This window comes from Echiichthys vipera (genome assembly GCF_963691815.1).
Source record: "Echiichthys vipera genome assembly, chromosome: 7".
In the NCBI taxonomy this organism is placed as follows: domain Eukaryota; kingdom Metazoa; phylum Chordata; class Actinopteri; order Perciformes; family Trachinidae; genus Echiichthys; species Echiichthys vipera.
Window position 1 is genome coordinate 29,856,672 of NC_139832.1, and position 27,204 is coordinate 29,883,875.

The following is a 27,204-nucleotide window of genomic DNA, read 5'->3' on the forward strand; positions in this document are numbered from 1 at the left end:
ATATCTGACTATTTAAGCACGTAATTAAACATTAACATTCATTACATTACGCAAAGAACACATGCACAAAATAACACTTTCTGTCTCCATCTCCAACCTTTTTAGGCAAACCACAAGGAAGTAATCTCCGACTATTTAAACGTTATTGAACAGTTCTCCACATCTACACAACAATACTATAGTGTGACGTTAAACTGCATGAATAGATACAGTACGAAAGTGCGCGGTGGCACCATGTACTTACTTTGAGCTACAGACAGGGCGGCAGGTGCGTTCTGGGGTCATGGAGATAAAGTCTCTCATGAGGGGACGAATGCCCAGGGAGTTGAGAATGTCTGTGTGGGCATGTATTAATGAAAGGTGTGTGTGTCTTTTATGGGTCATGGTGCTGCGTACCCATTTCTTCAAAAAAGACAGGCTTGGATGAGATGGGTAGGTACAGACATAACTCGATCAGTTTTCCTGTCTCTGAAAACATGGCTCTTGTTTGTGGCTGGAGATTTTCTCAAACATGATGCTACATCTCGGACTGTGACGCACTTAGGCCCTCTGTCTTTTGTGAGATCGGTAAGCTGCTTGACGATGGCCCAAGCATTTTGAGCTGGAGTTCCAAGTACCAAGCCAATGCCACAGAACTTGAGAACGTTTCATAACCACAACGCCATGCAGGAAATGTGAAACTGGATTTTGGCTAGAAAGGCTGATCTGATCCATCATGCTAGGCTGGGTTGCGGGTGCTGGGACTGGGTTGCGGGTGCAACCGCAGGCAGAGGCGGACGGACAGTCTTCTCACTTACCATTGCCGTGGTTGTGGTCCTAGTGTTCTTCTTTACTGATGCTGGCTTTCCAAAAGAAATCTGGTATGCCTTTCTGTGCCATATTTCCTCCTCATTCTGTCATTAGACTAAAATATTTTAATACATTTTTAAAAAAACAGTGGTGCCTCAAAATTTGTAATGCAGAAAGAACCCTGGATAGGTTGTTTGTAAAGTTGCTTTTGCATGACGACATGCAACCGAATAAGACAAAGACATAAAAAGACACAATATTAGCCTGGTTAAAGCCAGACCTGGCCATTGTAGGGCGTCTGCTCTGATTGAGGATGAATCAGTGTAGGTTACATCCGACACCATGTCTGAGAACCCTCAACCTACTAAAAAGCAAGCATGTTAGAGAATGCCATGTTTCTTCACGGCTTCAATTGGAACACAGAGGGCTCTTCAGCTGGGAACATGGCAACGAAAAAGAGGTAAACTATGAAACAAGAGATAAAGATTTGGTTGGTGCTTTCTTTTTGGGGGCTTTTCCAAACACTGCTGTTGTTTCTTTACATGTTTGTTCCTGGAAGTCAGTTCCTAGCATCTCCTTCCTGATGACTTCACTTGTGTTGTGAAAGACCGCAAGCTTTGATTGGTTGTGGAACAGCGTCTAGTGCAGCGGTGTCAAACTGATCCAGTAAAGGGCTGCAGGTTTTCATTCCAACCAAGCAAGACCACACCTGACTCAACTTATTCAATCATCTGAATCGCCTTCACACAGTTGATTTGACTGTAATCACCTAATCACCTAAAAGGCAAAAATATTGTGTTGTCTGAAACTTGCTAGTAAGAATCACTGTGTTACACACCACTACTGAATTCTACCCACATTTGGCGTGTGGGCAGGTGCTAATGTCAAGCCCTGTATATTCCTTCTTAAAGAAGTAAAAAGGTTACCTTAATTAATTATATTTTAAACTCTGTGATAATGAACCTCTGTAAACCACTGATTTCTGTAGGTAGCACACTTTGGCTGGCAACAGATGGACACCAAGTTAGTTGCTAGCATCTCATTTTCTTTTTGCAGTGGGGTTTCCAGTATTATTTATGATTTTGTCGGCTGTCACTGTAAGACACACATAACACACAATTGCTCTTGTGAAGTGTTACATAAGACCTCTAACAAGTAACTATATGTCATCCTGGACACTAGCCATTTTGTATGTAAACAAAAACCCACATTACAGTTGATTTCACAGAGATCGTGTTAAATGATATGATGGAAATGTCCTTGTTTATTCATTGTTCATTACGTTAAAGAGAGATCCCTGCCCGAGTAGAAAATATTATCAACAAATGAAATTGCATATATTGTTATGGATTACACAACAGAAATCTTCTGCTCACTTTTAAATCTAACGTGTTCACCTGTGAATTTATGAAAATGACATGACACAAATAACAGGTGTATATTTATTGACCACTTGATAGTTCAGTTATTTTCTTTTTACAAATGACATGCTTCACTTCCTCACAAGAATCCATTAGTTCTTGTTGTTTGGACGAAGAGAAGGCCGCTGCACGCGTCTTTTCCATGTCTGCATCAGTGAATGTGTGGTCGACCTCGCAGTCTCCATTTGAAATCCGTGAACGCACATTAAACAGAATTACTTACACCTGGCTTGACATAGCTGCACATTTAGTCCTGGCTGATATCTTAATTCTGCCTTCGTGCAACAGCCCCCTGGTAAGCAGAGGTAGTTAGACTTAGGAGACTGGTGAGTTAATTTCCCTATCATGATCCCCTCTTGCTTGTCCACATGGTGAGGATCGTAGCAAGTGCCCATCTTCTCCACCTTTTCCTCTGTGTTCCCTATCCTGATGAGTGCTTTGTAGCCACATGCTATCACTGACGAAATTCAACCACAAAAGGCAAAAGTAAAAAAAATAGACATATGTTTATGCCAATTTTACTCTCTGTGACTCTGACTGCAGAGTGGTGACAGGAGAGGTCTGCCTCAGGGGTGCAGATGTGACACCTGAAAATACATTTGTTCAGTTGTGAATAATTTAAGGTATTTATATGGGGGGGTTATGTTTTTCAGAAATTGGGTCTATGCACCAATGGTCATAGAGTGTGGTCTTGACCTACTCTTTATGTAAAGTGTCTTGAGATAACTTTTGTTAGGATTTGGCATTGTAAATACAATTGAATTGAATCTGAGCTCACATTGGATGAGGGTACACGCTGTAGAGGTTGCTAGTCTATCAAAGGGCACATATAGACAGAGACAGACTTGTTCAACAAGCATAAACATGCATCATATTTCAGCATAAACAGCCACATTTCCAGCGGCACGTTTTACACAATCACAGTGCTTGTTGACCTAACCATTAACAGCTTGTTAAGAACACACTAAAATGAAAGTTGTCTCTGTGTAGTCTGTTCATCTTAGTTAGCCATGAATCTTAAAATTTGGCAATTGTTTGTAAACTTTAGCTGCTGGCTGAGACAAACCACTGGGGGGCTGCAGCCATTGACCACTATCTGAGCCAAGTTCCGTCAATTCCGATAGTGCGGAAGAGGAGAGCCTGACTGTCTCTGGCAATATATAGATCACATTTGTACGCTGTATAATCGCTAAGATATCGATATAAACGATGAAAAAACATCACTAGGACAGGCCTGCGCAGGTGTCGACCTCAGAGGGTTAACAACCGGCTGCTTTCGGCTTGGACGCTGAATCATCGACGCGTGCTGTTGTGGCATAAGAGTTCTAGTTAACAGTGGACACATTGCATCTTTTTGGCTTCTTCTTTAAGTGTAAAATTACCTCTACCTTTACGGATGTAGTGGTGTGCATCTGCAAAAACGGTCTGTGTGGAACAATGATCCCTGCGCTGAACATGCTGCATAACGTGCGAAACAGGAATTAAAAGAATCATAGAAGCAGAGATGTTTTAATCGAGTAACTCGAGTTACTCGAGTAATGTTTCAGCCCTTATGGTATACTCATCTTACACAGGAATGATGCATCATAGTATACCCAATTTGAATGATTATTGTGTCTTCCTCTCTCTTACCTCACCTTTGACATCACCATTTAGAACAGCTATATACTATATATATCTAGTTTGTTTCCAGCATACTGACACCTAGAAGAGCTACAAACCTTTGTAGAAAGGCTCACATCGCCACGTCACCCACTTTGCGGTTATGTTTGGACTAAAAAGCACACTTTGGTGGGCTTGGTGCTGCACTGGGCCAATATGCAGAAACAATAGTGCGGTCCTTGCACAAAAGCTAGATGGGGCTAAGATGACCAAGTGTTGTTTTAAATTATGTAACTGCAAACTGGACTATCCATTAAAATATCTCTTGATATCCATCACTGATAAAAAAACAAACAAACATCCATCCCTCTACGAACATTTCTTATTGGAGAATCAAAAGTCCTTCTGAAAGACATTTCCCTTTTAAGATGTCACAACAAAGAAGACTTTGTGACACTGTCATGAATTTTGCACATTTTTTCATGGTAACAAGATTCCTTTCTGGTTATGACAAAATATGTCATAACATATATGTTACTTATGCATGTAGCTCAAATCAAGAAACAGTCAGTATTTTGGAAACAAATGTTAATTCTACTTATTTCTCTGTTTTCTTTCATCTAGGATAATTAACTGTGACCTCAGACCATGGCCTACACTCTAGGCCCAACCACCGATGGCCAGACGCGCAGTGTTGGACCACAGCACTGCGTCACTCGGGTAGAGCTGTCCGTCACCGCAGCCAGCCTGCTGGACCGAGATGTAGCCTCCAAGTCGGACCCGTTCTGTGTACTTTTCCATGAGGTGGATGGAAACTGGGTGGAGGTAAGGATGGAGGGATGAGGGGATAGGAAAATAACGGACAGATACAGAGAGAAGTGGAGGAGATATACCAGAGAAAAGGACAGGAGTGAAGAAGAGGCATGTTTTGTCTCCATAAAACAGGTGGGAAAATGGAGAGAAATCAGCAAGTGAGGGGAATGGCAGATTGGGGAAAAAAGGCTGAACTGAGAGTTTGTATATTTGTGTCTGGATCATAAGGAGTCAACCCCATTTCTGATGCTTCTTCACGCTGCTTATTTCAACTCCAGGGAGGTGGAGAGGAGAGGATAAAAGGGAGGCAGAAATACAAAGAAGATTGAAGGGAAGAAGAAATATTTAGAAGTGTAAGAATCACTTTCAGGGTCACGTCCACCATGCTGTCTCTTCTAGCAAAGAAAGACCAAAGGATTTTGTTTGTTGCCTATGTAGCTTAGTTTGCGGGCAGTATATTTTGTGAGCCAAACTCATGATGTCTTTACCATCTGGCATGTGCCCTAGCATGCTGTGCCAAGTAGGCTTTTGCAACATGTGAGCATTCTTCCAACTTTTATCTGCCACTGTCGTCTTGGTTAAAGGCACAATTAGGGGTGCAGAGTTAATGATAAAAGCCTCCACAAGTAGATTCAATAATGGCAAATATTAGCTTATTACAGATATATCTGTGTTAATGTATATGTCAGGGTAAAAAATAACAAATATATGTACATACAGTCTGTACAGACTATGTAGTACAAATTCAACCCAAAATGCGTCTTTAGTTTGTACAGTATCTTGTTATTTTGCCCATTTTCAGCTCCAGTTAATATTTGATTTTCTAAACGTGACTTACCAGTTCACGAGGAATACCAGACTGGAATAAGGTAAAAAGAAATGCAAATATTCTGAATTATGATTTTTGCAATCATTACAATTTTTGGATGGTCGATAAAATGTTACAAGCAGAAAGAGTTTTTTGCTTTCAACATAATGTCAACTTTGTTGCATAGTTGGTCATGTGAGGGTGAAAAACACATCAAAAAACACAACATTGACAATACAGCTTTATCATTTAAATGTGGGATACCTGGGTACATGCCCAAATTTGTTGGCTTTATGGTAGGGCTGGCAAGATATAGATGTGTGTGTGTACAGTACAAAAAAAACAATTTAATTTAACTGTGTATTTTATATATGTTTCTATATAATTTCTATTGCCATGTCAAAAAAAAAAAAAGCAGCCGAATAACGTTACGTCAAAATTTACATCATTTGGACAGATCTTGAATCAGAATTATATTTAAATGACACTTGACTGTACTGTAGATTTATTACTTAGAGCCTTTCAGTGGTGCTGCGTCATTCAGCGGTTGAGTGCAGACACTTTGTACTTTTGTGTTCCTTGTTTGGGGAGCCTTCTCCTTCGCTTTAATTATGTGGACAATATGTGATGCATGAAATGCTGTATTTTCATGGCGTAGAAAAATAAAAACATCAGTGCTAAGTTGAAGTTGCTGAAGGGGAACATGTTGATGAAGTTTGGTGTGTAGGCTGCTGCCTCTAGGCTTTTCTGTAGGGAGCAGCTGGTCAACGGGGCAAACTTGCTTTTCTGTATATGTGTGTGCATGTGTCTGTGTGTGTGTAGGCGAGTGCCTCAGGTTATAGCTAGCTGTCGGTCAGCAGGGCATGTGGCTCCAATGTGAAATTGCCAACAGTTACCCTGGCAACGGGAATGGAAACAAAAGCTTAGTGCTCCTGGAGTGAGGAAGCGATGGAGGAGGCGAAATGAGGCCCGAACCTTTTCTCAGATATTATCCACAGCTCGTTCTTTCTCTCACATCACCGCTTTCTCACTTTCTCTGATCCCCCTCCTTTTAGCATTGTTTTCTCTCTACTCATTTCTCTGATTGTCTTTCTGATTTCTGTCACCAGTCTTCTCCTCACTCTCTGTCTCACATTCTGTCTATCTTCGTCTGTCTTATGAGATAGAGGTGTGAGAAGCAGCTGGGTCCATCAGGGGGAAAGAGAGAAAGAGAGGGTGGGGTTGGGGGGCAAGAGTGTGAGTGCAAGATGGTGTGAGAGAGAGAGAGATGAGCAAAGGGTGGAGGGAATGAGAGGGTGAGGGGAAATAAGTGAGAGAAAGAGAGGATTGAGAAGAAGAAGAGGAAGACAGAGATGAGAATGTGAATGAGCGACAGAAAAAGAAGTGAGACTGAACAAGAGGAGGAGGATCTAAATAACATGTAAGGCCTACAGAAATATGGACATCAGCTATGTAAATGATGTGGGACCTAGTCTGCAGAGTGCTTTGGCTATTTCCTCAATTCCTTTAATTTCTTTTTCTCTACGAACTGTAAATCCTCCTACTAATCTCAACATGTGTTATGGACACAGATATACGCCTGAAATACTGCAAGTAATACTCAAATTCAATGTGATGTTTTACCACATACAGTTGTCGGGTTTAAAATCAGGTCTTTAGTGCAGCCTTGTGTGGCCTTGTAATGTCATTTGCCTGATACATTTGTGTGATACTGAACATGTTTTCAATATTTTGTTATTTATTAGCATATTTAGACTAAGTATCTAAGGTAGGAGTGTCAAACTCATTTTAGTTCAAGGGCCACATACAGTACAATTTGATGTCAAGTGGGCTGGACCAGTAAAACCATTACATAATAATCTATGAATAACAACATCTCCAAGTATTTTCTTTTCTTTCCTTTCTGTAAATAAGTGCAAGTATATTCTGAAACAGACACCAACACTTGGTGTCTCTTCTGCACTTGGACCCAGAGCAAGAGAGCTACTCCGGCTGCTACTTGAAGGATAGCGACCGTGGGAGCGTTTCAGAGGAACATTTTTACTGCACAGCCATGTAGAGACATGAATTGTATGCCGCCATGTGAATAAGAGAAATATAGGGGTGCACCGCAATTTTCTTTTTCAATTGAACCAAACTATAAAATTAAATATGTAAAAAACATGAGTGTAAATATTTGTTAAACTATAATTTATTTAAAATGTAACCGGTGAGGTAGTCAGGTAGTAGCAATGCAGAACTGAAGGCACCTTTCAAATGATTATATAAATAAGCTCAAATAAAAAAATGCCTCTCCGGGAACCATCACCTTATCGTGGTGGAGAGGTTTGTGTGTCCCTGTGAACCTGAGGGCTGTGTTGTCTGGAGCCTAGTGCTCCTGGTAGGGTCTCCCATGGCAAAGTATGGGAGACCCGGACTAAGAATGGTTCACAAAGACTCAATGGACAAACAACGAAGAGGAAGAGAGACCCTGCCCGGAGGAAGCCCGGGGCCCCCTTCTGGAGCCAGGCCCAGACGGAGGGCTCGCCGGCGAGCGCCTGGTGGCCGGGTTTGCCACGGAGCCCGGCTGGGCACAGCCCGAAAAAGTGACATGGCACCTCCCTCCTCTCCATCCTGTGGGCCCACCACTCACAGGAGGAACCACTTGGGTCGGGTGCGCTGCTGCACGGGTGGCAGTGAAGGTGAGGGGCCTCGAGGGACCAGACACGGGCAGCAGAAGCTGGCTCTTGGGACGTGGAATGGCACCTCTCTGTCGGGGAAGGAGCCGGAGCTTGTGCGGGAGGTTGAGCGCTACCAGTTAGATCTGGTGGGGCTTACCTCCACACACAGTCTCGGTTCTGGAACCGTACTCCTGGATAGGGGTTGGACACTATTGTTCTCTGGAGTTGCCCAGGGTGTGAGGCGCCGGGCGGGTGTGGGGATACTCATGAACCCCCGTATGAGTGCCGCGGTGTTGGAGTTCACCCCTGTAGACGAGAGTGTCGCCTCCTTACGCCTGCAGGTGGTAGGGGGGAAAACTTTGACTGTTGTTTGTGCATATGCACCGAACAGCAGTTCAGAGTATTCGGCCTTCTTTGAGACCCTGAATGGAGTCCTGCATGGGGCTCCGGTAGGGTACCCAATAGTTCTGCTGGGAGACTTCAACGCCCACATGGGCAATGATGGAGACACCTGGAGAGGGGTGATTGGGAGGAACGGCCTCCCTGATCTAAATCAGAGTGGTCGTCAGTTATTAGACTTCTGTGCTAGTCAAGGATTATCTATAACTAACACCATGTTCGAACATAAGGATGCTCATAAGTGTACGTGGTACCAGAGCACCCTAGGCCAAAGGTCGATGATCGATTTTGTGATCGTATCATCTGATCTGAGGCCGTATGTTTTGGACACTCGGGTGAAGAGAGGGGCAGAGCTGTCAACTGATCACCATCTGGTGATGATTTGTATCAGAGGATGGGGGAAGATTCTGGACAGACCAGGTAAACCCAAATGAGTAGTGCGGGTGTAGTACTGGGAACGTCTGGAGGAGGCCCCTGTCTGAGAGATCTTCAACTTACACCTCCGGCGGAGCTTTTCTGGCATCCCTGTGGAGGTTGGGGGCATTGAACCAGAGTGGGCAATGTTCAAAGCTTCCATTGCTGAAGCTGCAGCGGTGAGCTGTGGCCTCAAGGTCTCAGGTGCCTCAAGGGGCGGTAACCCTCGAACACCATGGTGGACATCGGTGGTCAGGGAAGCTGTCCGACTGAAGAAGGAGGCCTTCCGGGATATGCTATCCCAGAAGACTCCGGAGGCAGTTGCAAGGTACCGACAGGCCAGAAGGGCTGCAGCCTCTGCCTTGTCAGAGGCAAAGCAGCGGGTGTGGGAGGAGTTCGGAGAAGACATGGAGAAGGACTTTCGGGCGGCACCAAGGTGCTTCTGGAAAACCATTCGACATCTCAGGAGGGGGAAACGGGGAACCGTTCAAGCTGTTTACAGTAAGGACGGGACGCTGGTGACCTCAGCCGATTAGGTAATCGGGCGGTGGAAGGAGCACTTTGAGGAACTCCTTAATCCGACTAACATGACCTCTTTTGTAGAGGCAGATCTGGAGGCTGATGGGGAATCATTGTCAATATCCCTGGCGGAAGTCACTGAGGTAGTCATACAACTCCACAGTGGCAAAGCCCCAGGGGTTGATGAGATTCGTCCAGAAATGACCCAGGACTAGGTGGAGAGATTATATCCCCACTGTGGCCTGGGAACGCCTCGGGATCCCCCAGTTAGAGCTGGTTAATGTGGCCCGGAAAAGGGAAGTTTGGGGTCCCCTGCTAAAGCTGCTGCCCTGCGACCCGACCCCGGATAAGCGGATGAAGATGAGATGAGATGAGATGAAAAAAATGCAGCAGGTAACATGACCTTATGTAAGGATTTCTGAGGAGTCAAACTAAGGTGTCCTGTGTGAGAGTCAGGATCCTTACCCCTAGACTACAGGTGACTTGGAAAACTGGAGTGCTGAGACAGAGACAGGGATAATCCAGTAAGGTATAATTAAAGTTCCTTTACTTGACAAGCCAGGTACAGATATCTAAAAGGCATCCAGGCTAAAGGGTACAAATTCCAAATCACCAAATTTTCAACAAGATGGTTTAACAAACAATATACAGGACAAAACTATATTTGACAAGGCTCAGTAGCCAGAGAACAAAGAGACAATACTCAAGAACTCAACTCACATAAGTTGTGGCCTATTGTTATTTCAAGACTGAGCAAAGACACAAAGGATCAGACTGCTTATTCACTGAAGATCAAAATTAGAGAACAAATTTTAAATACTTGATTTATTCTGAAATACCTTTTTACTGTTCAGAATTTGATAGAATATCAGCTGGCTATACCACTGTTGTACGAGCATTTTTTTTTAAATAACTAAGGCACTTTAACAAAAACCTTTATTTTGTGAAAAAAAAAACACTGAGCAAAATTAGAGAACACATTCAGATACTTTCAGATCCCTCTCAGTAATTGGTGTTAATCTGGTGACAATTTACTTAGTTGTTGGACACACCCTATTTATCTGGCAGCTCTCCTAGTTACTTTGCAAGATGGCAAGCAGCTCTAAGGTGAGTGAAACCCTGCGACAGCCGATTGTCCAGATAAAGGCCAAATGGATGACCCTCTCAGCCATTGCAAGAGAGGTTGGGCATTCTAACTGCATTTGAACGTAAGCTGGGCCTTATCCGTAGCACAATATGCAAGTGCTAGTGTCCTAAAGCAGATGCTAGCAGCTACAGGAAGCCAGTGAAGAGAGTGGAGGAGATGTGTAGTGTGAGAGAACTTAGGTAAGGTGAGGACCAGTTGAGTCGCTGCATTCTGGATGAACTGCGATGAGGTCGTATCCCCCTGATGTTGTGCAACATGTATCTGCAGGATTGGGTTATTGCAGCAGTGTTGGCGGTAAGGGAGAGTTGGTTGTCAAGTGTCACACCCATGTTCCTTGCAGTCTGGGTGGGGGCTACCACAGAAATTTCAAGGGTGATAGTAAGGTCTCGGGTAGAGCTTTTTCCCGGAAGAAAAAGCAACTTGGTCTTGTCTAGGTTGAGTTTTCAGGTGGTGTGTGGATCAATCAGACAAGCAGAGATCCATTCTGCTGCATGTGTTTCGCACTGGGGAAAAGAGAGAGCAAGTTGGGTGTCATCTGCATAGCTGTGATAGGACAAACCATGTGAGTGAATAAAAGAACCGAGGGGGCTGGTGTACAGAGAGAAGAGGAGGGGACCCACGACTGAACCTTGAGGGACACCATTGGAAAGGGTTCTGACACAGAGCCTCTCCAAGTTACCCGGTATGTGTGTTTTTTAGGTAGGATGTGAACAGGGAGAGTGCAGAGCCTGATATACCTAATCGCTGAAGGGTGAAAGGGTGGTGAAGGGTGAAGATAGGAAGAGAGTTGGTTAAAGACAGCACACTCCAGTGTTTTGGAGAGAAATGGAAGAAAAGAGACAGGTCTCCAGTTATTTACTTCAGATAGGTCATGGGTAGGTTTTTTGAGCAGGGGGTTCACTCTCGCCTCTTTAAGAGAGTTAGGGAACCAGCCAGTTAAGAAAGATGTGTTAATAAAATGGGTGAGAAAAGAAAGAAGGTCAGGAGAAATGCAATCTGAGAAGGAGAGAAAGGATGGGATCAAGGGGGCAGGTGGTTGGGCAGGCAAAGGTAAAAAGAGTTAAAACTTGATCAGGAGATAGGGGGTGAAAGAGGAAACCAAAGGGGGTGAAGATGAGGTTGGTGGATGAGTAAGATCAGGAGGTGGGGTGGAAAATGAAGATCTGTCATCTACCTTTTTTATGAAGTAGCTGACAAAGTGGCTTGGTAGAAGGAAGGATGAGGAGGAGGACTTGGGGGTCTCAAAGATGTTAGAGAAGATGGAAAAGAGTTTTCTGGGGTTATATTAATATTAGTCTGATCTGAAAAATGTTGACTGATAGAGGCAGTGAAGGAAGAGAGAAGAGATTGATAGTTAAGCAGGTCATCAGGGTGTTTTAATTTCCCCCATTTCCTTCTGCTGCCGGTATAGTGGCTCACTCAGCTTGCACGTCAGAAAAGCACGGGGCTTTGCGGCTTTGGGGAGGACTTGCGAACCGGCCTTGAATTAAGGGGACAGAAAGACTTGAAAGAGTAGGACAGAGTAGAAAGGAGAGTGTCTGTGGCAGAGTTAGGATGCTTGAGTTAGAAAGAGTCAGATGAAGGGAGGGCTTAAAGAACAGATGAGGCCAAAGAGGAGAGGGACAAGGATCGCATGTTGCGACGGACAGGTACTGTATGTTTATAAGATCTGGTTGTCAAATTGGGAGAGTGGGAGAGAGTTAGATATGAAAAAGTGGTCGGAGACATTAAGTGGAGTTACAGTGAGGTTTGAGGTGAGCAGTTTCTGATAAATATGTAATCGAGATAATTACCAGCTTTGTGAGTAGGTGGAGAGGGAGTGAGTGAGAGAGAAAAAGAGGAAAGTAGAACAAGTAAATTGGATGACTGATGGATGTTGAAGTCGTCAAGAAAAAGACGTGCAGGGCCAATTTCTTGGATGTTTGAAGGAGGACATCTAGTTCCTCCAGTAAACTCTCCAGGTGGACCTGGTGGACAACAATGTTAATTGTACCAGATGAGTTATAGTCCCAGCATGAAATTCAAATGACAGTGAAGTCAATTGTGACAGTGGGTAAAGACAGAAACTTGGCGTTGATGAGCTAACCTGTCCCACCGCCTCTGCCAATGGGTCTGGGTGTGTGGGGTTAAGAGTAAGCAGAGGAGAGAGCAGCAGGGGTGGATGTGTTGGCTGGTGTAATCCAAGTGTCAGTGAGAGCAAGGAAGTCAAGGTATTGCTCGGTAGCAAATCAGAGATGAACTCAGTCTTGCAGGTAGCAGTTCCAAAGGGCCCCCTGTGACAAGGTGTTGGGTGTGTGTGGAGCAGGTGGGATAGATAAAGGTGGAAACATTACAGTATTGTTTTTGAAAGAGTACAAGGCTTGTAGTATCTACGAGAGGACACATGAACAGGAATAGAAAAAAATGCATTTATCTTAAACGAGAGGAACAATGACAAGATTATATTTAGCCCACTTAGCCTCCCACGAAGACTCCTGTGTAGACTCCTTTGCCTTGGTCTTCCTGAGTCTTCTTCTGAAGTGGCTGCTGCTCCAAACAAATGCCATTTTTAAAAAACCAGACTTGAAGCGTGTTGGCTTCAACTTGGATGACCACACCCCCAAAACTGTCTTAAGTAGCCAATACAGCTAGTTAAGAGTCACTGAGCAGGAGAAGCTAACTTTTAACCAAGGTGAGTTTATCAAAATAACCTAATATCTTCTATACTGGTTCAAGAAAGTCAATTTATCCAACAAGTAGAAAGTAAATCAGAACTTAGCTCTAGGCTGAGTCAAAATCAAGGCAACCTTAAGTCTAACTGCTACTAGCTTACTTAAAAATATGAGCAATAGTCCTAGGTCAAAAAACAGCACAACAAAGCAGACAAGTAAACCTAAGACAGCAGATATAGTAATAATCAAGCAGAAAGGCCTAGCTAAAAAGTACTTAGCCTTATTTCAAGCAGCCTTGTAGTTGGAACCCAGGAAGTGAAATGCACATTGTTTCGAAATTGCAAAATACGCTGAATGTGCCAAATCTACTTTTTCAAACTCCTGCTAGGCTGATGGTCCGATCACTACAAACCATGGCATGAATTATCTTTGGACTATCATGATAAAACATCAAAAGACCTTTAATAATCCAAAAAATGGGCAAGATATAAAAAAAAAAAAACCTTCTGTATGGTTCAGTCAAAACAGTACGTTTTTGCTTAACTTCGTTTGCTTAACTTAACTTAACTTAACTTAACTTAACTTGCATCCTACCATTGGACCTGCAGGTCCAAATTGCATGACCTCCGTGGGTTACCTGGCCTGACTTGCGTGGGGGGCCTGGATCCCATTGATACCTGCTTGCAGGTCTAGTTCATTTTGAAGTTTGACTACGGTCTTAAGACATTATTATATTCATAACTCTGGAGTAAGCCAGTGTTTCAACCAAATGGGGATATTGTTATTACTGTCTAATTTATATCTCAGAGGAAAAGGCCTGTTTTGTTGGCTTCTATTTTTTGTCTTATTTTTCAGATAGTAAACATGGACAGATAATATAAGAGAGTAGAAAATAGATAAAGTGCCACAAGGGTTTTATTTCCATAGACCAGTGAGCCAGGTTCAAATCCACAGTGGCACAAATATGAGACATGCACTTGAGCCTGCTGGGCTGCCATGTTGCATCACCAATATCAGTTTTTAGGCCACAAAGTGCAGTCATACTCCTCTGCTCACATCCCATGCATCAGACAGATGGATAAGTGTTGTAAGCATTGTTAGCTCTCTGAAGTAGGTCTACAGCCTGTGTGTTCTCAATTCTTCATTTATAACAATTTCTACAGTCAGAGAAATGTAAAATATTCTGGATAAAAGCATGTAAAAGAAATATTTTTATAGAGGTATACAGTTATTCATGTTCATCATGTATGTGAGAGAACTAGTATGGAAGGAGTAAAATGGAAAGTTCTACAATCCCTAAGTGCCTTCAACAATAGTTGGAACTTAGGGCTGGGCTATATGACGACATATATGGTTTCTATAGCAGCTGTACTGGGCTAAATACTGCATTACTACATTATTAATGTCATTTGGACAACTCTTAAGGTTCTCATCCTTTCATATTATGTCAATTTTGTGCTCAAGTTCTAAGTAAAATGAGAAAATGCTCAGTCCTTTTTATTTTTTACAAAAAAAGGCTATACCATGTGGTTATTCCATACGGACTACCAAAAAACATGTTATAGCATGATATCAATATCGTTATCAAGATATGAAGTAATCTATATCTGGATAGAAGATTTTGCCCATATTGCCTAGCCCATGGAAAAGCAGACTACTACAATGCTGGGCTCTGTGAGGCTGTACTCCGGCCCAGCGATGCTTTGGGCTAGATGCTAATGTCAGCCTAATAACATGCTGATATTTAGCAGGTATAATGTTTGCCATTTCACCAGCTTACTAAATAATAATAATAATTATGATAAAAATAATTAACACAAGACAAAATCTAAGGCAAATGGGAATATGATTAGTTATGCGGGCAAACCAAATTATTGGACAAATCGAAAAGCCAAACAGGTGTTTCACAACCAATACATGAATGCAGATAGATAATAAAAGTTATATTTCTCCTCTCCCCAAATAAATACTATAAAACAATAACAATACATTTTTATTATAAAATATTTAATTCCATATATAGTGAAAGACACTATACATGACACACTAAGTAAACAAGACAAAAGGTCCATTGAGTCAATAGTTATATATAGTTATAGATATATATATATATATGTTTTTTAAAACGTCATCTAAAAACATTATTACACACAGAAACCTTCAGGATGTTGGTGGTCAAAGAGTCTCTCATACAACTCTCGCACAACTGTCTACTCCACTCTTGTGCCGGATCGAATTGCAATTCAAGTGTGATATTCACTAGTCAATGTACAATATATTATAATACCTGCATTTGCATTCTGGATAAGGAAGTTTTCATGTATATGGTATCTTTTATATATACCTAAATTCAGAGGTGGTGACAGGCTAGACATATACTGACCTTGTCTAATTGTGGATAAACACACTATGCAGTGTTCAGTCAGACTGGAGAGTAGCATGGCCTGTGAGTATTAGTCATCCAACCAGCTGGCTTGGAGGACCCAGAGCAAATAACATGACTCTCACAGTGCTGCGTATTACAGACATCCACACACTTTGATCTGTCTGTGTGCCTGTCTTAAAGTTGGATCCACCTGGGAAATGTAGTGGAGAATCAGGTAAATATAGTTTAATTATTTATTTATTTAAAACGCCAACAATCTGAAATAATCTTCTTTGATTTAATTAATTATTGTTTTAACATTGAATCAAATTACCCTGTAATGCAAGGGGGTCACTCACAGTGCTGAAATCAAAGTCAAACACCTCTTACTTTTACTTTTGTTGTCTTTTGGCCTTTTTTATGTCTTTCTTTTGGTTTTATGGTATATTTACCATTTGGGTCAGTGTCACCATAGTTTAATTTCACTAAATGCTGTTTTTCTAACTTGACCAGTGTCTGACAAAGTTAGTAATTAGTTCAGGAAGAGAGCAACTAAATACTCATACTTTGAGCAGTTCTCAACAATTGTTGGATGGTCCTCAGGAGGAATTTTGATAAGATTGGTAATCCTCTGATTTTTCAACCAGCCAGTCTATCGCAGGGCACATAGATTTTCGAGTTTTTTAATTTTTCAACCTGGATCCTAATTACCCATGTATTGTTTTTCTTTGTAAGTGAATCAACAATGGAAAAAAACTGCTGACAGCGCTGCTGTCTTGCTGCTGCAAGTTGAGCTGCAATGTAATCTAACGGGGCATTCATGCACCGTCAGTTTACTAAAAGTGCTTGTTTTTGATGTGCTTTGGTAGGATTTCTTCTACAGTAGTGTCCAAGTCAAAAGGTGCAGTGTATCCGGAGTTATTAGGATCCATTTGTAAGGCAGGCAAGGCAAGTTTTTTTTGTATAGCACAATTCATCAAGGTAATTCAAAGTGCTTCACATAAAACATTAAAAGCATTGGAGAAAAAAACCTCATAAAACATATAAATGTAAAACACATAAAAGGTCATTTAAAACATATAAAGATTTAAAACGCATAAAAGGTAGTTACAGTGCAGTTAACTGAAAAGCAACGGCAAACAGAAAAGTCTTCAGCCTTGATTTAAAAGAACTGAGAGTTGCAGCAGATCTGCTGTTTTCTGGATGTTGTTCCAGATTTGTGGAGCATGAAAACTGAACGCTGCCTCTCCATTTTTAGTTCTGACTCTGAGTATCTGAGAGGTCTGGATGGTTCATAGCTGAGCAGAAGATCTGAAATGTATTTTGGTCATAAACCATTCAGTGCTTTGTAAACCAACATTTTGAAATCAATTATTTGACAGACAGGAAGCCAGTGTAAAGATCTGAGGACTGGAGTGATATGATCAACTTTTTTGGTCTTAGTGAGGACTGAAGCAGCAGCGTTCTGAATTAAGTACGGCTGTCTGATGGACTTTTTAGGGAGACCTTTAAAGACACTGTTACAGCCTGCTGAAGATAAATGCATGGACAAGTTTTTCTAAGTCCTGCTGACACATAAGTCCTTTAATCCTTGATATATTCTTTAGGTGATAGTAGGCTGACTTTGGAATTGTTTTAATGTGGCTGTTAAAGGTTTTTAGCATTACTGTTTGAAGTTGGGTGCTGACTTTTGATTCTTCTTCCTTGGCTCCAAAAACAATAATTTAATATTTAATAGTTTAATTGGAGAAAATTCTGCTCCATCCAATTGTTGATTTTCTTGGTGCATCTGCTCAGTGCTTGTATTAGACTACAGTCGCCAGGTGATATAGATAAGATTTGTGTGTCGTCTACAGGGCTGTGGTAACATATGTTGTTGTTTTTCATGATCTTAGGCAATGGAAGCATTAAACAGAAGAAGCCCCAGAATGGAGCCTTGGGGAACTCCACATGTAATTTTTGCCCGCTCAGATATGTATTTACCTATAGACACAAAGTAGTCCCTGTCCTTCAAGTAGGATTCAACCCATTTTAATACTGTGCCAGAAAGTCCCAGCCAGTTTTCCAGACGGTCTAGTAATATGTTGTGATCAACTGTGTCAAATGCAGCACTGAGATCCAATAATACTAAGACTGAAATTTTGATATTGTCCGTGTTTAAATGGATGTCATTGAAGTCCTTAACAAGAGCCGTCTCGGTGCTGTGATGTGGTCTGAAACCTGAACCTAAAACCTGGAAGACGTCAAAACAGCTGTTCATTAACAAGAAGTTGTTCAGCTGCCTAAAAACGACTTTTTTAAAATGATTTTGCTGAGGAATGGGAGGTTTGATATTGGTCTATAATTATTCATTAGTGAAGTGTCTAAATTGTTCTTTTTTAAGAGAGGCTTGATAACAGCAGTTTTCAGGGCCTGTGGGAAGACACCTGAAAGAAGAGACGTTTATAATATGTAGAAGATCTGAGGCCATGCACTGTATGTTTGCCTAATTTTTTTTTAATTTTGTCATTGAAAAAGGAGGCAAATTCATTGCAGGCCCTGGTGGAAAGCAGTTCAGGTGCTACTGACACAGGAGAGTTTGTTAGCCTGTCGACAGTAAACAAGGCACGTGCATTATTATCATTTTTGGCAATGATGTCTGAGAAGAAGGATTGTTTTGCATTTCTCAATTTTAAGTTGTAGATTTGAAGTGTTTCTTTATAGACGTCATTGTAAAACCTGGAGATTTGTTTTCCGCCACCTGTGTTCAGCTTTCCGACACTCTTTTTGAAACGTGGAATTTCTCCATGGAGACTTCTTTTTTTGACCACTTTCACCTTAGTGGGTGCAATTGTATCAATAATATTTGTAATTTTTTACATTAAAAATCATCAACAAGCTCATTTACTGGGACCTGGGGAGGGTAGGTGTGGCGGTGAAAGCCTGAATAAATGCTCCACGGTTTTCTGTGATATTACATTTTGTGGTGACTTTTCTTTGAACATCACTCTGCACAGACATCAGAAAAAGCAACATCCATCACAGCAACCTTAGAAATGCTCACACCCTTGGACGTGACCAAGTCCAGAGTGTGGCCTTTGTTGTGTGTGGGCTCGGTTACATGCTGAATAAATCCATAGTTATCGATGACGCAATAAAGTTCTGGTCCCCTTGTCATGAAGTTTGTCAACATGAATGTTAAAATCACCAGCAATAACTACACAGTAAAAGTTAATACAGATCATAGACAGCAGTTCAGAATATTCTTCAAAAAAGGTTGCACAGTATTTAGGTAACTTAAGAGCTACATATTCAAAGGAGGCAAAGTTTTCATAAGATATCTGCTTGCATTGGAGGGAATCCTTAAATAGTAATAGTAAATACTGGCTCCCTCTGAAGCTCAACTACAGTGTCTTTTCCTGCAACAAATCATATCACATGATTTCAGAACAGGTTTCTCTTATCTTGAATATGATCACAACAAGGATATGACTTACAGTTTTTAAAAGTAAATAATTTGATATAAACTGGCCAGATTTATTTGAATGACTATTTTTTATCGGCAGTCCTTGGGCAATTTGATGTTCAATTCAGTTAAATTTTATTTATAGTGCCAAATCATAACAAAAAGTTATCTCAAGACACTTAACATGTAGAGTAGGTCTACACCAAACTCCATGACTTATTTATGATCTAGAAGAGAGTTGCAATCTGTTAAAAGTTAAAGCGGAAAAACTGACTCTTACTGTTGCCTTTTCAGTGAACCTCTCCACTGGTGAGGATGCATACCGTAGTCTCTCCAGTTGGATTGCATGTGTTTAAATTATTTTTTGTTCTAAGTATTTCTCTCTCCATATTTCTTGTCTTTTAGCTTGGTCGCACTGAAACAGCTGTGAACAACTTGAACCCAGTGTTTGGAGTGAAGTTTCAAGTGGACTACCACTTTGAGGAGATCCAGAAGCTTCGCTTTGCCATGTTTGATGAAGACAAGTGTGCCACACAGCTTTACGAACATGACTTTCTAGGAGAATTCATTTGTACACTGGGACTGGTATGGAATGATTTCTCCTTTTCAGTTCAGAGTTGGCTCTATTAAATTGGATGACACATTATAAGATGCCATATAATGTATTGACCTAATTTTGGCCTACCCAATCCATTTCTGGTTTATACTTTAAACTTCTGGTCGCTATTAAAGCTCAAAAGTCTTGTTCTTGATCAGTTCATGCAGACTGCTATTCTTTTCTCGCAGTTAGGACAACAAGACCATATTTCCCACCTCTCATATTTTTCTTTAGTTTTGTTTCTTTTGTTTTAATTGATTCTTGTCCTGTTGTTTCTATTTTGAATTGTCCACTAGATTGTGTCCAATAAGAAACTTCACAGACCGTTGATCTTAGCCAATGGGAAACAAGCTGGCAAAGGATCCATTACGGTAAGATTCAGTACTGGCAAGGGATGGGACAATAATAGTTTTTTATTGATAAAATATAAAAAACACTCACAAGTAGGTAACTGTGGGGAATTTCCATTTTCTATTTGCGATTATTGTGAATATAATGAATATCCTCACAAGTGAATTGACCAGAGGATTGACTGCAGTTTACTTCAGTTTTTCCTCTAAGCATAACATTAATTTAGCCACAGCCCATACTGTAAGTAACAGTTCAATATCATCCTCTCATGTGATGAGCCTTATAAAAGAAGTAGAATGTAAATGTTACACGTACACACGTAACATTGCTGTCCATAATGTATTTATCTACCACAACAACAATTAAAGTCATTAAAGGCAAATTATTAATTAGTAAAGGCTATATGGATGTAGAAATATACAGCATATATAGCATTTCCACTGGGCTTCTCTGTGATGCTATTTCCAGTGTGCTTTGGTGACATTTTAAGAGTTTTAAGCACATTTTGATGATTATTGTTATAATATCGTGAATCATGAATCATAATTATATATAATCGGGACATGAAATTTTCCTATCGTCCAATGCCTAGTCCTGTCCCTCTGTGTATGATAAGCTTTCCTTCTGTCTCTCCTATTGACACACACACACACACACGCACACACACACGCACTATACTGTATTATCAAAGGTTGTTGGTCTTTTGGATGCAAGCACTGTTGTTTAGTATAATGTAATGTATTAATTATTATTGATGTTGTTGAGGCTGCTTCTGTAACTGTTGTTGACACCTGTTATTGCTGCTGTTGTTCCTTCTGTTGATTTGAATGATAATAGTTGCCAGTACTTTTGCTGCAGGTAATGTTGTGCTGTAATGTTATTTTAGATAACTGCTCAGGAGCTGTCTGACAACAGAATCATCACTTTGACCCTGAGTGGGCGTAAACTGGATAAGAAGGTAGGCGGTTGGACCCACACACTCTGGACGCAAATGCACGCACACACACTGCATTTGAGAACCACATACTACTTTAGGACACACAAAATAAGCCCACACAGAAATAATTTAAAGTAAATGTTTTCACACCATTCACCTTTGTCTGCCAACTAATGAGCTAAGAGGGGCGCAGATAGTTGGAAATGAAAACCATGCAGGATTTGTATTTATTTGTACTAGTTTATTTCCAATCTTGGACCTATTGAGTAGCTGTTGGTGTATGGTTAAGGCAAGAATGACAGTGGGTCAGACTCAACACCACTTGAATTGTGATTTGAACCTTGATGTGTACCTGCTGTGCACCTCATCGCAGGAGCTCAGAGTATCTTTTTTTAAAATACATTAATTAAATAAACAAAAGGACAAAGAAGGTATTCACCGATGGCAGTGGCCGTAAAAAAATGTTTTTTTTCTGTCTTTGTCCTCTAAAATGACTTGTATATAGGGTTGCAAAATCCTTGGAATTTTAAAAGGGATTAATGGGAATAAACAGGAATTAACCAATAAAATTGGTAAAGGTTGGCCTTTAACAGGGATTTTAAATATAGTTGGGGAAAATATATTTTAGTATTATCTTGACTAAAACAACCAGATGTCATGCAAGTACACTTGAGAATATGAGAAATGCTTCTCCTCAATCACATGCACAGAGGTTTTCTAGAACCCTGGACTATTTAAGGCACACATTTGAGCCTGTGGACTACATACAATTTTCTCTCCTGAAGGAGGAGATGTCTGCGCATTTCTTTGAAATCTGACATTCAAACAGATGGCCAAACATTAGTTGAAACGTCACTACTGCATAAACCAATCGCTGGCTAACTTGTGAAACACTGTTCGACGGGTGAACAACTTAGACACAACACTGGCAAAGAAACCTGAAACTTCCAGCTCAGAGAAAACACAACGCCACAGACAACAGAAACTAATAAAAGATGCTAACTACACTTACCATTCTGATACGTCTGCTCGTCGACCAGTTTAGTGACAATATATTCCTCATCTGAGTCTGGGTTCAGGATGTTACAACTATAACTTAGTTGCAGATTGCTAACATTAGCTCCGTGGACAGGCAGCTTGTTCGTCCATCTACCTGTGGGAGTTGCACCGGCCATACCACGATTCTGTGATCCAAGAGGCTCTGTTGCCCCTCCTCCTGTCTGAAGCTGACTCAAACATGTAGGCCTATGGCTGATTCTCTCTGATGTGCTTAGTCATCTTGATGAGTCGTTAGCATGGTTCACTTTAAACCTTGGGCATCTTCCTTAACCTCCGGTAGAAGCTACAAGTAATCATGAAAGATCTCAAGCCAATGGGACACGCACAGACACAAGCAGCGGTGGCGGAGCGAGGCCAGATGCAGAAACAGTAGATGTGCTTTTCAGCTCCATCTCTGAGTTTTTTGGGAAATCCAAATTAAAGTGTAATTCCGATCTTTTTCGGCACTTACATACATCAAATAAGCCATCGTGTAACAACTATACTATACTACTTCGTTTTATGTGTAGCGATACTTCTCATGCTACTGCAGAGGTTTGGTGTAATTTTGAACAGTATTATCGGTTAAAAAAGCCATCTTAATGCCTTCACTGTGCTGCCCCGAGCTAATCAATGTTAGCCACATCCGGCTGTCAGCAACTCTCCCGGATTTCTCCGTTAATAGTTGTTACAAGAAAAAAAACTGTCTCCATGGCTTATTTAATGTATGTAAGTGCCACCACGGGATGATTTATTGCCGGAATTTCACTTTAAACAAAATTAGAATCATATTTGAGTAGTTTTTTAATACTTCAACACGTGTCTGGAGTGGGACATTAAATAGACTTTTGAAGCAGTTCACAAAAAATATAATAATGATAACAGAGTGTCTATTCACACCCGGGGGAAAAGAGCCTTTGCTACGTGGTCTGGTTATCTACACCTAACCCTCTAACCATCGCCTCAAAGAGCAACAAAGTGTGGTATTGTAGTACCTAACTGTGGGTGAGTGGGTTATGCATTAGTCTTTCACTCAGGAGAACATGATTTGAATACAGTCTGAGACATGATATAAAATTGTTTTGACTTATTATTTTTGCAGTTTGGTTAGATTTAGACAACAAATTTACTTGATCAGGTTTAGGAAACAAAAGTACTTCGTTAGGATTAGGCAAAAAAATGGGTGAAAAAGGCCTTTGCTACCAACATCCGGGAACAGATGGCATACATTGATATTTATAAAAGGGTTTAAATAGCTTTTACCTAAAAATAATACTTTATATGTGAAAGAAGGTCATATTAATGGTTAGTATGATTAAATTTGTCATTTGTTGAAGATAGTGTGATGAAGGGCAGAATTACTTTGAAATAGTCAGTTAATTTTCTATAACTAAGATTTCTTTGTTTCCCTGGCACAAAAGCGGGAATAAGTAACAACAAAATCAAAACAAACAACAACAAAAAAATGATTTGCTGTCAGCTAAATTGTTATTTCAAACATCGGTGTCAGCATCCGCCCAGAATTGACAATAGGTGCATCCCATGTGTTGCAGTTTTGCTGAAGAGAGAAGAAATAAGGATATAACAGGACTCATCTTCAAAAAGACTTTACAACAAACTGTCTCTGTTCTCTGTAGGACTTCTTTGGGAAGTCAGACCCATACCTGGAGTTTCACAAGCAGGGAGAAGACGGCAAATGGATGCTGGTGCACAGGACAGAGGTGAGTCATCGGTCATCAGTTCATCTGTCATTATTGTAAACCAGGTCTTGCAAAAGTTCATACACTGTAACTTTAACAAAAAAGTGTACAGTCCCAAGTGTAGGTAATTTAACTGTGGCTCCAACTGCATTATATATCTGCTGCTGTGTAATTCAAGGTTTACATGCCTCTCTATATCTGTGACTTCAGGTCATAAAGAACACTTTAGATCCAGCATGGAAACCATTCACTGTTCCACTCATTTCTCTCTGCAATGGAGATGTGGACAGAAACATCAAGGTTAGTCATTCGAGTTTCATCTCTTACAAAACCTCTGTGGAATTTGTGCTATGTATATTAAATGTACATTTACTGTTAAATGTTGTCAGTGCAGATTGACAATGGACAGAAGGGCAGGATATAGCATGTTTATGCACTGGTTAGCATTGAATAAAAGTTTGATTGTGTTGTTTCATCATCATATGCTGTGTTATAATCACAAAATTTTGTATAAAGTGTTGAAAATACAATGTGTTACAAGTTAACATTTAAGAAGAGACTTTTTATGATGAACAGTATGGAAAAGAGGGCAAAAATACCAAAGAAATAACCCATTGAGTCTCTAAAAGGAAGCTCAACAAGCTAACAACTTTGACTGGAAAATGGAAAAGGTGATGCCATGATGATATGTTCTACACAATGACAGGTCCTGTGTTATGACTATGATAATGATGGAGGACACGACTTCATAGGAGAGTTTCAAACCACAGCTGCCAAGATGAGTGAAGCCCAGAACTCAGTGGAGGTAAAACATACAGCATTTGACATTAGTAAGATTAAGTATGTGTTTGTCAATTCAAGTTACTGTAATCTGTTGCAAAGTGAATTCAGGCAACAAGGATTGGACAAAAATGCAGACGGTCAAACTACATGGGCTGCGAGCATCCCGCGACACAATTGTCATGGGATGCAGAGCATGTCAATTATATCCAAATGAAGCTGCTACGTGAGGGCAATGTGAGACAGCATAGTTTCCAAACCTGCAGAACCATCTGCATTAGAACTCAATGGTGCCATTTGACAGCTGGCAGCTGCCAAATGTTACTGACGGAGTCTGTGTAGCAGGTAAACAATACACTATTCCCCACTGTTCCCCCATGTATTTTGGCTGTAAGCAGGCAGACAGGATCAGGTCAGTGATTTATTGCCAAAGTAGACATGGGCTTTCAAGCAGCAAGTCCAAATAAGGCAGTAGGTCTGGAGGCCAGGTTACAGGCACACAGGTAACATAAAAACATGTCACAACTTTGATGAAGTGACTGTGGATTTGGACTGGTATATGGTATAGCAGCTGATGAGGGAATGAGGTGCAGGTGTTGATGTGAACAGGGTACAAAATAATTGATTGATTTGCACAAAATAAATGCCATTAGCCAAATGATGGTCATTTTATTTTAGATTTTAGCTATACTGATTTAGCCAAAACTCTGTCCAGAACTGGCTACTTTACAGTTGGATGCATTCAGTCGCATGTATCAACAGTGAAACAGAAAAAAATCATGTAGCCAATGTGGAAGTGCCAAAAACTGCAGTTCCTCGAATGGCCACTCGAGGCTGGCTCCAAAAGGGAGTCATCCCCATAGAGCCCCATGTTAAAATGCCGGACTTTACAGAAGAAATAAACATTTTTACAACCTGGTACAAAAAACATTTTTTTGGCTCTAGCTTATTTCCCTCTTCATGACAACTGTACGAGGGTGAATTTTTATATAATTAGATTACATTAAGTTGAACTTGAATGTATACATAATTAAGGGTTGGCTGTTGAGTGACAGGTGGGTGCCATCCTTCAGCAACCAGGCTTTATTCGGCCCGCCTCAGCTCCATTCACACTACCACTCTTTTCCCTTTTTTGGATTGGTGGAGTCTTTAACATGGTTTACATTGACATGAATGTCCCATTTATGATCTGGTTATTAGAGTATCCCTTTTATGAGTTTAACCGTGTAAACGCCATATCCTGTTTTCAGAAACCTGGATAACCCTTATCCTATTTATGAGAAACTGAATATGCTACCTGGAGTTCTCCAAAAGAAACCGAGATACTGCTGCATGTTTACATCTTATCCTGGCTAATGTGCGCCGCTGACTATCTGCTCAGGTGATGCTTCAGCCAAGTATTGTAACAGAAATACAAACAATAGTGGCAACGAAAGTGTCTCATTCATGGTCTCACTTCTGGAGCAATGAAGAAACAGAGTTTTGTCTTTCGCTAATAAGAGACTGCGTAACTTCATCCAATGATTTGCTGTCCTACTTGGTGATGGTGACAGGCTGACAGCAGGGTGGAGGACATTATAGCAGTTTCCTTTTTTCAGGAATAGCTCAGTAGTAGTAGTGTGTGTGTGTGTGTGTGTGTGTGTGTGTGTGTGTGTGTGTGTGTGTGTGTGTGTGTGTGTGTGTGTGTGTGTGTGTGTGTGTGTGTGTGTGTGTGTGTGTGTGTGTGTGTGTGACACAGTGCAAAAAGTTTTGTGATCCATATTTCCTGCTTTTTTTGTAAACACAATGCTTGTGTAAATAGAGCTCAGTAACTGGGTTACTAGTATTTATCATGTATACTGGGAATATGAATAACCAGATTGCTCTGTACTCATGTAAACACCATATCCCAAATATGATTATAACCTGGATAAGCCTCATAAACTGGATATCCATGTCTATGTTAACCTGCTCAATGGCTCTTTAGGAACCTGTGGGTGACGTCACAGTGACTATGTACATATTTTATAGTCTATGATTGACATAATATGGACAGTTTGGGTCGTAAGTCTGAGCTGCTAATGAATCAATATTATTGAGATTTATTCTTTTCCCGTTTATATTTCTGGTCTGCTAAAGATGAAAAGATGCAGAGATCAGAAAACTGTTCATTCATTAGTAGCTTTGTATGTGTTTGCATGTGCATCTGTGTGTGAGAAAATGTGTGTGTGTGTTCATTTGTGAAACTGCGTGTCTGCATGTGCCAAAGCAGCCTCATGACTTGTTATCTCACTGAGTCTCTTCATGTGTGGTAATGATGTGGACACACACACACACACACACACACACACACACACACACACACACACACACACACACACACACACACACACACACACACACACACACACAATAACAAACTTGGGGGATAGAGAGAGAGAGACGGTGTGAAAGAAAGATGACAAAATGAGAGGTGCTATTGAGATGCTAAACAGCCTTTAGCTGAGCCCTCGTAACACGACAAGGCATTTAGAGCTACCTGTCATATGAATCACCAGCTGACTCAAGGCACGTGAGTTTGAGTTGTGTGTGTGTATGTGTTTGTGCGTATGCGTGCATGCGTGTGCACGCTCAAATGTCTGTCTTTATCAACCACATTGCTATCTAATGTGTGTGTTTGTGTTATTTGCAGTATTACAAAACTGCAAAGAGATATTCTGATGTAAAATCATCCCAGGGTCTTTTTCACCAAATACACTCATCAAATAAGCCATCGAGACAATTTATT

The 27,204-nt window shown here is 40.9% G+C and overlaps 1 protein-coding gene across 1 annotated transcript in view; it reads left to right on the forward strand.

The window, feature by feature from the left end:
* Positions 1-4,460: 4,460 nt before the first annotated feature.
* cpne2 (copine II) overlaps positions 4,461-27,204 on the forward strand; it is a gene marked incomplete at both ends in the record, with an annotated part of 73,779 nt that continues 51,035 nt past the window's right edge. Inside the window, 7 exons of the mRNA XM_083916284.1 lie at positions 4,461-4,637; positions 19,439-19,618; positions 19,928-20,002; positions 20,869-20,940; positions 23,595-23,678; positions 23,868-23,957; positions 24,364-24,462. Of these exons, the coding sequence (XP_083772410.1) occupies positions 4,461-4,637; positions 19,439-19,618; positions 19,928-20,002; positions 20,869-20,940; positions 23,595-23,678; positions 23,868-23,957; positions 24,364-24,462 (777 nt within the window). The remainder of the gene's footprint in view (positions 4,638-19,438; positions 19,619-19,927; positions 20,003-20,868; positions 20,941-23,594; positions 23,679-23,867; positions 23,958-24,363; positions 24,463-27,204) is intronic.